The sequence below is a fragment of the Orycteropus afer genome, unplaced genomic scaffold (genome assembly GCF_000298275.1).
Source record: "Orycteropus afer afer isolate SDZICR_OR568_19922 unplaced genomic scaffold, OryAfe1.0 scaffold00067, whole genome shotgun sequence".
NCBI classification, from domain to species: domain Eukaryota; kingdom Metazoa; phylum Chordata; class Mammalia; order Tubulidentata; family Orycteropodidae; genus Orycteropus; species Orycteropus afer.
Window position 1 is genome coordinate 8,873,988 of NW_006921654.1, and position 15,008 is coordinate 8,888,995.

General features: G+C 46.1%; 1 protein-coding gene across 1 annotated transcript in view; it reads left to right on the forward strand.

Annotated features, from left to right (window-relative positions):
• Window positions 1-15,008, forward strand: part of PMFBP1 (polyamine modulated factor 1 binding protein 1) — a 47,471-nt gene that overhangs the window by 29,410 nt on the left and 3,053 nt on the right. Inside the window, exons 6-17 of the mRNA XM_007940408.1 lie at window positions 141-267; window positions 363-520; window positions 2,172-2,379; window positions 3,373-3,562; window positions 3,740-3,893; window positions 4,923-5,090; window positions 5,349-5,486; window positions 9,027-9,191; window positions 9,845-10,012; window positions 10,892-11,056; window positions 11,879-12,006; window positions 12,503-12,577. Coding sequence (XP_007938599.1) covers window positions 141-267; window positions 363-520; window positions 2,172-2,379; window positions 3,373-3,562; window positions 3,740-3,893; window positions 4,923-5,090; window positions 5,349-5,486; window positions 9,027-9,191; window positions 9,845-10,012; window positions 10,892-11,056; window positions 11,879-12,006; window positions 12,503-12,577 — 1,844 coding nt within the window. The remainder of the gene's footprint in view (window positions 1-140; window positions 268-362; window positions 521-2,171; window positions 2,380-3,372; window positions 3,563-3,739; window positions 3,894-4,922; window positions 5,091-5,348; window positions 5,487-9,026; window positions 9,192-9,844; window positions 10,013-10,891; window positions 11,057-11,878; window positions 12,007-12,502; window positions 12,578-15,008) is intronic.

Below are 15,008 nucleotides of genomic sequence, written 5' to 3' on the forward strand. Positions count from 1 at the left end.
CATTCCTTCCTTTCCCGGCACCTGGCAACCACTAATCAACTTTCTGTCTCTCTGGATTTGCCTCTTCTGGACATTGGGCATTTTAGAAAGCAGTCTTCCCCCATGTCATCATCCTGCCCTGCTCTTCTTTCATCTGCCAGATGCTAAAGCACCTGCAGGAACAGAAAGCTAGCCAGTGCCTGCACGTGGAGGAGTACCAGAACCTTGTGAAGGAACTGAAGATCGAGCTAGAAGAGGTGTCTGAACAGAAGAAGAACGTTATGAAGGGTAAGCCACAGGCGGGAGGCTCAGATGGAGGGGAAGCTGAGCCCTCTTCTGAGCTGGAGTTCAGAGCCAGGCAGTGCTGTCTCATCTCACTGTAGACATGATGAAGCTGGAGCTGGAACTGCACACAATTCGAGAGGAGATGTCTGCCCAGATAGAGAGGAAGGATAAGGAGGCCTCCTGCCTGCACTGGCGGCTACAGGAAATGGAGTGGCGGTTCTGTGAGATCCAAAAGTCTGCTTCAGAGAAAGACAAGGTGAGGCAAGGAACAGTCTGGTGGAAGCCTGCAAAGGCACATGTGAGGCCTGGGGAAGAGCCCACTCTGCAGTCTCCAGCCACTGTTACTGCTTTGGGAGCATCAGCCAATGTCCATGAGATGTGGCTCTTGGGCCCATAGACAATTTGACACTTTACAAAAGGATTCTTCCCCAGCCTTGCAACGTATCGAGAAAGTTTAGGGCACATTTCCTTGCATTGTTCCCTTATACTTTTATTCTTTTCACCACACTGGGGGGGAACTAGTGTAAAATAATGTAGTAGTTTCTTAGCCGTACTAAAAATTTCAGTTTTTTAAATTACAGATATCTTATGACTATGCCAGTCAGGTAGTTTGGAGATACTGATGGAGTGATGTAGCTGTTACCTGACAAATACTAGGTTTTAGGGTGGTGCAAACAGTTAGACACTCAACTGCAAAACCACCCAGAGGCTCCTCAGGCAGGAGGCCTGGTGATTGACTTCCCAAAACCCAGCCATTTAAAGCCTGTGGAGCACAGTTCTGCTCAGACGTAACACACATGGGGTGGCCATGAGTCAAATCAACTCACATGGCAGCTGGTTTTATGTGCCCCAGAAGTTCTGTAGATCCCAACATTAATCAAGTTCCTGGAAAAGACTAGAAATGGAACCAAGAACAGAAAGGCTGTGAAAGCAATGCAAGCTTTTGTGGTCAGTACAACTCCAGCTCTGAACTTTATCAGAGCTGTATAAAATAATCTAACTGACTGACTAGCTAGTCATTAAAACTAGCTTCAAGGTAGGAAGGAGATCCACCAGTCAAATTAGAGGCATTAGGAGAAATGACGACACGAAGCGAGGAGTCTGAGTAAACAGTGGCAAGTCATTCATATATTCACTCAACAAGTATTTTCTGAGCACCTATGATGTGCCAACCACTATTCCAGGCACTAAGAATGTAACAAAACATACAAGATCCCTCCTCTCCTAGAGCTTACAACCCAGTGAGGGGAGACAGACAATAAACGAATCAACAAAATTCATGTATAATATAATGTCAGGTACTGACAAATTCCTAAAAAGAAAAATAACTCAGAGTAAGGGGATGGGGTAGCTGTTTTATACAGAGTGATCGGGGAAAGCCTCTCAGATAAGGTGACATTTGGACATAGATTTTAATGAAGTTAGGGAGCCACCTAGTCAAATTTCTTGAGAAAGAATATTTCAGACAGAGGGAATAGCAAGTGCAAAAGCCCTACACCCTAAGCCTATATACAGTGTTCCAGGAGGCCAATGTGGCTAGCAGGGTGGAGTGCATGGCAGGAGGTGAGTCAGACGGGTAGCCAAGGACCAGATTATGAGCACTCCGGGAGGTTGCTGTAAAACTTTGGCTTTTTTCTGCATGAGATAGAAGCCACTGGAGGGTTCTGAGCAGAGGAGTGAGAAGATCTGATTTTTAAAGGGCCCCTCTAGATGGTCTGATGAGGATGGCCTAGAAGAAAGCAGGGGTGGAGGCAAGGAGCACAGTTAGGAGACTCTTGCAATGTCCAGGAGAGACATGATGGTGGCTTGTACAAGGTTGCCTTGGACAATGGCCCAAGACAATCTCTAACTAACTTCACCATGCCGCCACTCAGGTCTTTATCAGTATGAACACTTACTCCTCTCAGGCCCTCCAGGAGAAAGATGAAAGACTGAACAAGCTAGAGAAGGAACTAGCACAGGCTCGGGATGCCCTCAAAAACAAGGAGATGGAGCTCCAGAAGCAGCAAGTAATGGCAACAGAACCCAAAGTGGATGGTAATCAGGACAAGTCTGCTCAGTTCCAGAAGCTGAAGGACAGTCTTGAAGAGGCCAGAAAGCAGCAGAAGCTAATTGGTGAGGCTAACAGCAAGCAGCTGTCCCATCACCAGACTTCTATCTCATTGAGTTAGCTAACTCCCCATCTGTCTAAATTGCCACTTGCCCCCTTTCCCCAATTTCTCACTCCAAACCTTCTCTACTCTCCTATCTCCCAGAGGTTCCTACCACTTTCTTGAACTTCTTCACTCCCGTTCAACCGTACCTCCTCTCTAAAGCCCCCATCACATAGCAGGCGCAGTGTTTGGGAAAATCACCTCCTGGACTCACACACCCCACGGGAAGAATAGGGCTCTGTCCTTTGCTTCTTTGCACTACAGTCCTTCCTCACACAGTTTGCCCTGTTCTCCTCTGGCTTGTCGTTGCCTCTCTCTCCCCTTGGCCTCTGAGCACATTCTCTTTAGAGCTTGCGCTGCAGGTTGTGTCCTTGCCTCTCTGCTGAAACTGCTTTCTCACAGGTTACCAATAACATCTGGCCTTGGGTATGGAATTTCTTTTTTGGGGTGATGAAAATGTTCTAGAATTAGATAGGGGTGATGATTGCTTAACTTTGTGAATATACAATGAGACACACAGGAGACATGAAGCAATTTCTACCAGTTTGTTTAATTTGGGACAAGAAGGAGTCTGTGGCTGGCGGGTAGTTGAAGAAAAATGATTTAATAGCACTCCTTAGGAGTGGATAAGGAGCTCTGGTGGTATAGTGGTTAAGGAATTTGGCTTCTAACCAAAAGGTCAGTGGTTCAAATCCACCAGCTGCTCCATGGAAGAAAGATGAGGCTCAGAAACCCAATGGGGGTCACTATGAGTCAAAACTGACTCGATGGCCGTGAGTGAGTGAGGAATGATAATGAAATGGATAGAAATAACGTTAGACTGGGAATTGCAGTAGGTCAAAAAATGAAAGAACAGTCTTTTGAGCCAGGCTTATTTGAGAATCTGACGTATGAGAGCTTCACATATGCTCCCTTCTCACATGCATATGGCCCAGCTCGTCTTCTGTCTCCGCAGCTCAGCAAGCAACCCAATATAAAGAACAGGCCTTTCTAGCTGAGAGCAAGCTGGAGGAGTCCCAGAGGAAGCTTCAAAGCTCCATTTCCCTGGACAGGCAGAAGGAAGATACTATCCAAGAACTACAGAACAGCCTTCAGAAGCAGCAGAGGGAACTCTTGATGGCTAAAGAACAACTAGCATCCAATAGGTACCAGGGGCTCACACCTAGAGAGAGGCTGTCCCTTGTGAGCCACCCCAGGCCACATGTGGGCAGGGGCCCAGAAGTGAAATAGCAAGGACTCCCCATGGGGTCATCTTCACAGTCCCTCAACACAGGCACTAAAGTCCATGCTCCTGTTGCTTTGGGTTTGTCATTTTGTTTTAGGGAGCAAGTAGATGAGCTGACATCAGAACTCTGTAAGGCCAAGAAGTTGTTTGAAATTTCAAATAAGGAAAATAATCAGCTTAAGAAGACAGTGGAGGAGCTAGAAATGAAGCTAAGAACCACCTTAGAGAATATGAAACAGATTCAGCACCAGGTATGTACGGCCAGTAGGCAACTGGCCCAAACATGACCTCTGCATAAGATTTAAATATGTTGTTGTTATGTGCCATCGAGTCAGACCTGATTCATAGCGACCCCTCCTTGGGTTTCTGAGGCGGTATCACTACAGAAGTAGATTGCCCCACCTTCCTTCCGAGGAGTAGCTGGTGGGTTTGAACCACCAGCCTTCTGGTTAGCAATCAAGTGCCTTAGGCACTACGCTACCAGAGCTCCTAGAATGAAATATTTTAGACTTCATTCAGGAGCTCTGAGTCAGTCCGACTCGACGGCACATAACAACAACAATAGGCTTTATTCAGGTTGATGTCACTGCCAGTCCTCTGCAGACTAATTGTCCAGAATTTGTGTTAGAATGCTAAGTCTGCCATTAGCATCAGTTGTCACAACTAATAATAGGCATTTCCAAGGGTTAAGCTTAGAAGTAGTCAAAGGACAATGTTGTTCTTTCTAAGACTTAAAAGCTATCCTTGTCAGTCGATTTAAAGTCTTTGATGTCTGAATTATTCTTTTTGTTCTTCTCTAAGTTTTTTTTTTTTTTAACTTTATTCAAAGAGGATTTTATATGGAAAGATTTGGTGGGTAAATGGGAGAGAAGGCTGATGCCATGGGAATGGGATATATAAATAAATTGGCTCACATACTTTGGACGTATTACCAAGAGGGTCCAGTCCCTGGAGAAGGATTTCATTCCTGGTAAAGCAGAGGGTCAGTGAAAGAGAGAAAGACCCTTAACAAGATGAACTGACCCAACGGTTACAATGTGGGCTCAAACACAGCAATAACTGTAAGGCAGGCGCCGGACTGGACGGCATTTTGTTCTGTTGTACCCTGGGTTGCTGTGAGTTGGAATGGACTCCACAGCACCTAACAACAGCAAAAACATTTAACTATGGACTTGTCCTCATATTTACTTCAGCCATTCCTTGTGTACATTTACATTTACATTTTTCCCAAATATAATCCAATGTAAGGCTATCTTTTAGCCCGGTCTTCATTTTCTCAGAACAAAGAGCAAGCCTCCACCAAAGACAACCTAGAAGAGGAGCTTCAGGAGGTAAAAAGGTTATTGGAAGAGAAACGGGGGCAGCTGAAAAAGAGCAAAGAACAGGAGAAAATGCTGGAGGAAGAACTTGAGTCATTACGACAAGAAGAAAGAAGGAAAGAAAAGATGGTGAGTAGGAGGATCTGGCTCAAGGTCATGAACCCAGGGCAGAACATGAACCTAGCCAGCTCACATGGGATGCAGAGGCTTCGGGTGCTCAGACCACAGAAGAGAAAGGAGGGCATTTGTGGGAAAACATAAGGGGTTAGTGAGGAGGAGAGAGAAGGCCTAGTGTTCTGCAGGGTGGAAGGTGGAGCAGTGAGTGAGGGCAGTGGAGCCTGTGGTTAACACCTCTTTTCTGGGCTTTGTTCTTTAATGGGGGAGCAGTCTAAGGAGAACTTGAGGAAGTTGGAGGAGAAAAATGAAAATCTCCAAGCAGAGTTGTTGCATTATTCTACGCAACTAGATATTTCTATCAGCAAGCACAGCAGCACGCAGCAGACGGTCCAAGAGCTGAATAAAGAGGTGAGTAGACATGAATGCTAGGGGATGAGAAACTTGAACCCTGTGACCCTTGTTCTAAACCTGCATCTATCTCTCCTCTACCACAGAAATACAACTCACTGCCCAGCCAGCTATGCCTCCTGGGGCACCTGCAACTCTCAGTTGCTGAACCAAAAATGTATTGCTTGCACATGTTTCAAAGACACCAAGAAGGTTTTGTAGTGCAGCTGGGAAATGATCTGGGCTTTGGGATCAACCCCAAAGGTTGACTGGGATCAACCTTCCAATGGATGTTGCATGTTAGAGTTGAATGACTCAGTTGTTTAAGGCAATTTGCTAGGGAATATTTCCAAAACTAGCTCTAAAGCACAAAAAGGGGATTGAGCGAGGGAGAGATGGTTATTTTTCATTACACAAGTAGGGATGACAGAGAGAAAAAATGGCATCTGCCTATGCTAGACACTGTGCTTAAACTCAGTTCTCATTTGTTGACTGTCTACATAAGTCCTTTACATGCCCACCATCTGCTTCACTCCCAACAAGATATGCATTACTGTGACAACCTCCATTTACAGATGAAAAAATGGCTGAGGCCCAAAGTCTCTAATTAGTAAGTCATGGGATGAACCAGTATTTGAACCTGGATCATTTGGCTGTAACCCTTGTCTTCTTTCCCTTCATCATGAAAGAAATACTTCCCCAGCTGAATACACGCTGTTTTTCTGGGCAAGAAACAAATATGGCAGCTAGGTAAACGGTCTCTTGATTACAAGGCACCTCTGATTCCTTTTTAATATTAAAAAAATAAAAAAGATCCCAACAGTATGACTATACTAAGGAGCCCTAGGGGCGTAAGAGTTACACGCTTGGCTGCTAACAGAAAGGTCGGCAGTTCAAACCCACCAGCAGGTCTGTGAGAGACAAGTCCTGGCAATCTGCTTCCATAAAGATTACAGCCTAGGAAGCCCTAGGGGCAACTCTACTCTGTCACATAAGGTCAGTATGAGTCTAAATCGACTCAGCTACACACTAAAACAACATACTAAGCATAAGACCAAGGTAAGGCCAGTACAGCCCAATAGAACTTTCTGTGATTATGGAAAGTTGTATACTTGAACTTACCAATAGAGTAACCACTAGTCACATGTGGCTTTTGAGTGCTTGGAATATGGCTTAGTATAACTAAGGAACTCAATGTTTCATTTTAATTGATATTAACTAATTTTCATTTTCTTTAAGTGTAAATAACCACATGTGGCTAACGGGTAACATATCAGATGCACAGGTCTAAGGAACTGCTGTTTCTGGAGTTTTCTCCTCCAGAAATAGAACTCTCTGCATTAGTGTGACCCAGAGTTGAGGTCTGAGTCCCTCAGATCCTCCCTGAATATAGTCTTCTGAAGGAAGGTTGGTCGATCTACTTCCATAGCGATACTGCCTCGGAAACCCAAGGAGGGGTCGCTATGAGTCGGCTCTGACTCGACGGAAGTTGAGTTTGGTTTTTTTGTTTTGGCTCAAGTATTTATTAGTGCCTAAGGCACTTGACTGCTAACCAGAAGGACAGCGGTTCAAACCCACCAGCCACTCCTCGGAAGGAAGATGGGGCAATCTACTTCTGTAGTGATACTGCCTCGGAAACCCAAGGAGGGGTCGCTATGAGTAGGGTCCGACTCAATGGCACATAACAACATCAACAACGTCTCATTAGCCAAAAGAAAGATAGCCATGTAAAAGTGAACCTAAAAGTATTCGTTTCAGAATTCTGTTGCTAGAATTTCCTCAAAGGGGTGGGAAAGATTACTGGTAAGTTTTTACATTTTTAAACTGTAACTCTGACTAATGGGTGGAAATGCTCTGGGAGGGAGGGGGAGGGGTAGGAGTGAAGAGACCAGTTAAGAGGCCACTACAGTCCAGGCTAGAGTGGTAGCAGGGAAGACAGAAGTGAGCAAACTCAGGAAAGATTTTAGCAGCAGAACTGACGAGAATAGTTGATGGAGTGGGTATGAGAGAAAGAGGAATCAAGAATGGCTTAGTAGAATTCACCTGTAAAATCATCTAGGCCTGATGCTGTTGGCGTAGGTCTTTTATTAGAACTGTTATTAGACTCCCGATTCCATGGTTTTTATGGGTGTCTATATATTTTTAAGTATATTTTTCTGTAAGCTAAATGAGAACAAATTTAGAGAAATTTCAAATAAAGCATCCATGTTTGCTTCTAACGTTATAATTTTTTTCACCACCTCTTTTTAATATCCTACCTCCACAGTGACATTTCTCAGCTCAACCTCCACTTATCAAGAACTTAGTGAATTCCAGGCTCTTCAGTGGCTCCCTAGTTGACTCCATATTTTTCAGAAATCTCCTGAAAACATGCAGTTCTATTCCTAGAAGACCAAATTATATCATCCTTAGGAACAGTTTCACCCCAAGGCCATGGAAAATGTAGGGTCAAAAGTCCAATCTGACATTTTTCATTGTACTAATTCTTAGTGTCAAAGAGACTCAAAGTTCTGTCTAAAAAAAGTAATGAACTTCAAGCACTGAGACGTTACTGGGGAAAAGCAATAAAAACCCCCAAAACGTGTTGGCGTGTATGGCCACATGAGAATGCAGGTGTGCTTGAATACCAAGGACCAGAAGGCAAACAGGTGATCTAAGGTTTCCCTCCTGCTTCCAGACTTTAAAGATCTCTGTCCTGTACTGAAGTGTATAACAAGATAACTAATTATCAGCAAATTTATGATAATAGCTCAGAGTGACATAGTGACTTACACCTTACAAGGCCCTTTTACATACATAATCTCATTGAATCATTACAGGAACACTGTGAAGCAGCTGAAATTATCCCAACCTACAAATGAGGAAACTGAGGCCCAGAGAAATTAAGTAAATGACAAAACTAGGCTCTCGACCCAGATATCTGATTCCAGATCTCAGTTCCATTTTAACTATACCATTATTCCTCATTATTAAGTGTAAGACACAGACTTAAAGTTTTTAAATACACTCAAATTTTAAAAACATGTCTTTAATTCAAAGCTAATATATTCATTTCATCCCTAACTCCAGACACTGTCCAGTGCAATGTTTGATTAAGTCTCAAAAAGTCATAAGAATTCATTGAGCACCTATTATGTGCCATGCCCTGGGTTCTAGGTGGTAGAAATACAGCAATGAACAAAACACACATGGTCCCTGCTTTCATTATGCATCAAGTCTAGCGAGTTCTATCAGGGCCTAAGTGAAGTATAAAACACAACTGAAGTGTTGTATCATGTCTCCTAACCTAGAATTGGATCCCGGATCTTGATGAAATGCTGCAAAGTCCAGGACTCTTTGTACTTGGGCATGGGGGGGAGGGTGCTACCTAGAAGCAGAAAGGTGGGAGAGGAGCACAGAAGCACTTAGAAAGGACAGCTCTCCTTTTGACAATGAACAGTAAGGGGAAGATGCAGGGGCTGTAACTGCAGCAGATGAATGCAAAGATAACAAAGCCCAGGTCCTGTCCATTTCCTGTAGACACCAAGTTGCCTCCGTGACAGTGATGTTCCCTCCCTAAAGGTATCTCAGCAGAAGGAGACCATAACGACCCTGCAGGCCCAGCTGGACAAGGCTAAGGAGAAAGAGAAGCATTGTATCCAGACCATGGTCAGCAAGGCGGCCTATGACGAGTTGTCCCTGAAGGCAGCTACCTGCCAAGAGGACCTGACTCAAGCCCTGCAAAAGGTGAGGCCACACCCTGGGCTGCTCTGCAGAGAAATGGCAGCGTTGTGCCGGAGGGCAGGAAGAGCATCCTGCCCAACTGGCTGTCACCAGGGCTATCGCAAACCTACGAACTCTTGCGTGAAGTGGGCATTTCAGCCCAGAGAAGGCATGTTTCCTCTTCATGACCCTTTGAGGTGGGAGGGGGAAAATGGAGGCCAAATCTAACAAGAGCTTCTGCCCATGGGTAATCTGGGCAAAATTTTCCCAAAGCCTGGATTGTGAGAGAAATTCATGCCCATCCTTGGGTTGTTGTTGTTGTTGTTGTTATGTGCCGTCGAGTCGGCCCCGACTCATAGCGACCCCTCCTTGGGTTTCCGAGGCAGTATCACCACGGAAGTAGGATTGCCCAACCTTCCTTGGGTTAGCCTGGCTAATTAATCTGCAGGACTGGAAAGAGATGAAGTATGTGTGTCTGTGGGTGGGGAGGCAGTGATGTGGTGCAGGGTTGTGTATGGAACACGCCAGCACTGTCACTCCCCACCCCTTCTGGGACACTGCGTAATGGGACTGTCTGCACCACCCTGGGCAGAGGACTGGGTGGGGCTGGATGTGTCTCCATTAAGGACTCAAAGGGCTCTGCTAGCCACGCTCATCCCCTTTGTCTTTACCGGAAGCTCAACCAAGCTGCCGCAGAGACAAAGGATCTGCACCGAAGCCTGATGCAGACTCAAGAGAGGAAAACTCAGCTGGAAGATGAAATTGCCGTTTATGAGGAGAGGATGAAAAAGCTCAATGTGGAATTGAAAAAACTCCAGGGCTTCCACCAGCAGAGTGAGCTAGAGGTGAGGACCCTTCCTCTCCAGTCCACAAGGCTGCCTCCCGCACCCCCTGTTCACCACAAAGCCATTCCCTCTGGCTGGCTGATGGGCTGTCTTCACCCTGTGATGTGCCTTGGGTGAGGGTAGTGAAGATCACAGGGTAGGGGTGCCCTCTGCTGGTTACTAGAAATAAAACATCCCCTAAAAGCTCTGGTAGCATAGTGCCTAAGGCACTTGACTGCTAACCAGAAGGCTGGCGGTTCAAACCCACCAGCCACTCCTCGGAAGGAAGGTTGGGCAATCCTACTTCTGTAGTGATACTGCCTCGGAAACCCAAGGAGGGGTCGCTATGAGTCGGGGCTGACTCGACGGCAAACAACAACAACAACAACAAAGATTCTCCCTTAGGAGCTCTGGTGGCCTAGTGCCTAAAGCACTTGACTGCTAACCAGAAGGCTGGCGGTTCAAAGCCACCAGCCACTCCTCGGAAGGAAGGTTGGGCAATCTACTTCCGTAGTGATACCGCCTCAGGAACCCAAGGAGGGTCACTATGAGTCAGGGGCAACTCAACGGCACACCACAAAAGACTCTCCCTAAGGAGCCCTGGTGACGCATTTATTACGCACTCGGCTGCTAAATGAAAGGTCAATCGTTCAAACCCACGAGCTGCTCTGCAGGACAAAGATGGGCAGTCCTCTTCCATAAAGATTACAGCCTTGGAAACCCTATGGGGCAATTTACTCTACCATGGGTCAGAATTGACTCGACAACAATGGGCTTGTTTTTTTTTTTTTGGAAAGATTCTCCCAAGGTTAAGAAAGAACCCTTTGGCCTTGCCGTGGGTCATCTGATGTTCAGGGTGGCAAGGTAGGGTCTCCCTCCTCACTTTGTATCCCTGAGCAGGTGCACGTCTTTGACAAGAAGCTGGAGGAAATGACCAGTCAGGTGCTGCAGTGGAAGAGGCAGCACAAGAATGACCTCAAGATGCTGGCGGCCAAAGAGGAACAGCTCATGGAATTCCAGGTGGAAATGGCCACTCTGAAAGAGAAGCTCCTTGAAGACGAGAAGGTGTGCTGCTCCTCGGTGTCTCTTCGCTTCCTGTGGCCCTTCCCAACACATCCACCACCTGGATGCCCAACAGCTCCCCCAGGGGGGTCCCTTGGAGCAGGGAAGGGATATCCCAAGCTCACTATATCCAACACAAAACAAGCTCTGAGGACTGTGGGTCATGGCACCATCTCAACATAACTGTCTTCCCATGGCTTTGTTGGCAGAGAGAGTGCGCACAGAGCAAACACCCTGGTCCAGAGAAGAAACTGGCACCGCCTCCCTGTCAGGTACATGAGCCTGCCCTGCTTAGATAATCCACTGGTCACGCCTAGCCAGAGTCCCCCAACACTTTGAGCAGCCACGGAACTGGCAGTAAAATCAAAGGCAGTCTGGGCGTGTCCCCATCCCCAGCTCCCTGAGCAGTATGAGGTTCAGGGCAGGAGGGCTCAGGGCATCTCCGGGTGGCCACAGGGCCTCTGTGCAAATGAGAAAACGGCATCGCTTGTTCGAGATCTTTTTCTTGTGTTAAAAATTGGCTTAACATACTGCTTTTGTAGAACTAGGCACTAATGTGTTTGTCCTGAAAACCATTATTACATATGTACAAATCTACTGTGTCTCTTGCCTAAATGGTGCCTCCTCAGGGATGTTGCCTTCATGTGGGGTGCAACCTGTAGACCATAGGTGGGGGTCCTGGGGTGGCAACCTAGCTCTGTCCTAGGGGATGGACAGAGTCCATCTTTCTCCTCCTCCTTAGCAGAGCAGAGCCCAATCAGGAGGAGACAGGGGATGGGCCTATACCCTCTTCCCTTAAAAGCTGTCTTTCCACTTGCACTGAAGCCCTGCTGTGTGCCTCAGGTGGAAGTCCTTCGATCCACCCAGCACTCTGTGCCCAAAGAAAACTATAGACTCCACCGAGAGAATGATCAGATTATGACCAACATGGAACAGTGGGCCAAAGAACAGAAGTAAGTAAGGAAGGAAAAAAGAAAGGTCCCACACCTGGGGTTGAGCTAGAGAACCACACACACAGAGACACACACACACACACACAAATATGTATACCCTGCCCCCTAGGAATACTAATCCAATCTCAGCCCCTACCCAAGAGTTTAGTGTAAGGAGAGGGGTTCAACCCTTTGGGCAGGTTTGGAAATCCCTACTGCCTTCGAAATGGACCAGTCCCCAAGATGGAAGGGATTCTTAGTATGAGTCCCACTTCCTCTTCCCAACCTAAGATCCATCTCACTGACGGGATCCCTTGAACTCACCTGGAGATCAACTTGACTTTTTACACAGGAGTTAAGTACAGAGTCCTATCAATGGCCAGGTGCTAAGGTGGGTCCAGCCCTGGGCACAAAAGCCACCTGTGAGACCACCCAGTGTGCCACCCAACCAGCTTATGCTCTTGCTCACAGGAGGCTAAGGAACTGGCTGCTCTCTCTCTTGGGGATTTTCTTACAGGATCGCCAATGAGAAACTAGGAAGCAAGCTCCGTGAACAGGTCAAATACATCGCCAAACTGACTGGTGAAAAGGAGTAAGTCATCCTTTACTAACTTGGCTGCTTCTTGGGACCTAAGGTGAAGATTCAGCAACGAGGGCTGGCTTTGTTATTTGATGTGTGATTCAGTAAGGATAGGCCTGCTTCTTTGGGAAGGCCACCTAGTACAATTTCTGCATCAAACTATGTGACCTTGGATACCTCACTTTACCTCTTTGGGCCTTAGCTCCTCACCAACAATATGGAAGGGGTTTAATAGTCTCTGTGCCCCTTACCATTCTCCTCCGCTGTGATCCTCAGAGGTCAAAAATGCTACAAAAGGACCAGGCATTGAAAGGCAGACTACATTACTAAGAGCAGGACTAAGCTGCTATAATAGAGGTCCCCAAATGAAGGAGCATAGAACTTTCTCTCATCATGGAAGTGAGCAATCCAAGTCCGTGAAGTTCCTCTGTTCATCTGTTCCATGTAGTCATTCAGGGGCCTAGATTCTTTCTACTTAATGCTCCACTCTCCCGTGGTCTTGCTTCAACTGCATAATCAAAGCTGGGTCAGCCAAGAGTGAAGCATGGGGATGAGAGATGAGAGTTTGAGGCTAGTGGTAAAGGCATGAATTTAAAGTTGAGATTTTGCACATGGTACAATAACAAGCTCTAGGGAAGTACTTCTCAACCTTTTGTCAGAGCAAACTTAGGAAAGGACCACAATAGTATGGCAACATGGAGGGTGCAGGATGGAGCTGCTCATGGCAAAGTTGACCAACTAGAGGCTGCCCCAAACCCTGCCCCAAGGGCTGAGGACATCAGTATTGCAGCACACCTGTAACTCATTCATGGCACCTCAGTTGGAAAGCTCTGTTCTTGGCCTTCACCTTAGGAGAGTGACTGAGTTGGGGTGGAGATCAGATCATTAGAAGTGAGGCAGTGAAGGACCAAACACAGAATGGATTGTCTATGGAAGGCTGAAGGCCCTGAGGATGCTGACACAAGTGGTAGCAGAGAACACGGCAGAGCCAGGGAATGAGCACAGCTCTGGGACCCTACCTTCAGGCCCACTGCCACTGGAGTGGCCATCGCCTGAGGGGCTTTGGGGAAAGAGGATGCCTTCAAAGCCAGCTAGGTTTGTTGAGAACAAGAGGTAAAACATACATCCAAAGAAAAGATTTAGACTGAAGTCTTTATTTGATTTACTCTAAAGACCATGAGCTTTTTCACTAGGGTAATGACATTTTCTGAATGAGTTGAACTGAAAGAAAAAAATCTTTTTCTACTGTCATGTCTTCTTTCTTAGTTCCTTGTGATATGTCAGAATCTGAAGATAGCAGAGAACTCTAAACTTTTTCTTATGGTGTACTAAGTTCCAGAAAGTTGTTTCACTCTTGAGTTTGCCTGAACCTCTTTCAAAGAAAACCATCTTTTAATAGCAATAATAGCTCAACTAACATTTCTTGTTTACCATGTGCTAGGCCCTGTACTAAGGGTATTAATTTATTGAATCCTCATCAGACCCCATGAGTTTGACCAAGCTATCATCTCCATTTGAGAGGAGAGAAACTGAAAGCTGTAATTTTTAATAACTACTCATGATCTCACAACTCGTCAATGGCAGAGCCAGAATTCCAATCTGAGAAGTCTGCCTCCAGAGCCCACTGTCTACCACTGTCCTGGTTTGGGAGGGAAATTACTCTGGATATTAATTTATTGAGCCACAGGAAATGTGCTAAACTATCATCCCCCTCTCCTACATCGCCACCTCTGTGTCCTAATCCATAAAATGGGGATGAGTAATTTTCCAAAGCTCCCAAGAGAGATGAGCTATCTGTGCTCCCAACCCTTCAGCAAAGGAAAGTGGACAGAACATGGCTTTGGTATCAGAACTAGGTGAGAGTGTTTCTAAGGCCCGGCCGTGAGCAACCAAGGACACATCAGAAGACGCTTCCCAGCCTTTTGTCAGAGCATGCTTAGAAAAGGGCCACATGGTTCTTAGCGGCCATCTGCCTCTTCCAGTCAAATTTATATTATTTGTATAACTGGATCCTTATGTTAACCCCAGTAGGCAGGGTAGGCTTGATAGTTCCCTTCTAACAGACAAGAAAACAAGCACAAAGATGAGGGTGTCACCCCAACCCCAGGCCTGGGCTTCATCCGCTGGACACACACATGCCTCCATTTCTACAGAACTTGTGTGAGGGCCTGTGTTTGTTTCCTAGGATTGTCCTAACAAAATAAGACAAATTGGGTCGCTTGTAAACATAAATTTATTGGCTCTGTTCTAGAAGCTGGTAGTCCAAATTCAAGATGTCCGCAGGGCCATGCTCTCTCCAGAGGCTGCAGTGGAAGATCCTTCCTTAGCTCACTCAATGTCTGGTAGTCCTAGGTGTTCTTCGGCATTAAGACACATCTTCACATAGCTGTCTTTCCTCTGTCTGTCTCTGTCTTTTCTCTTTTATGAGAATACCACTTAGAAT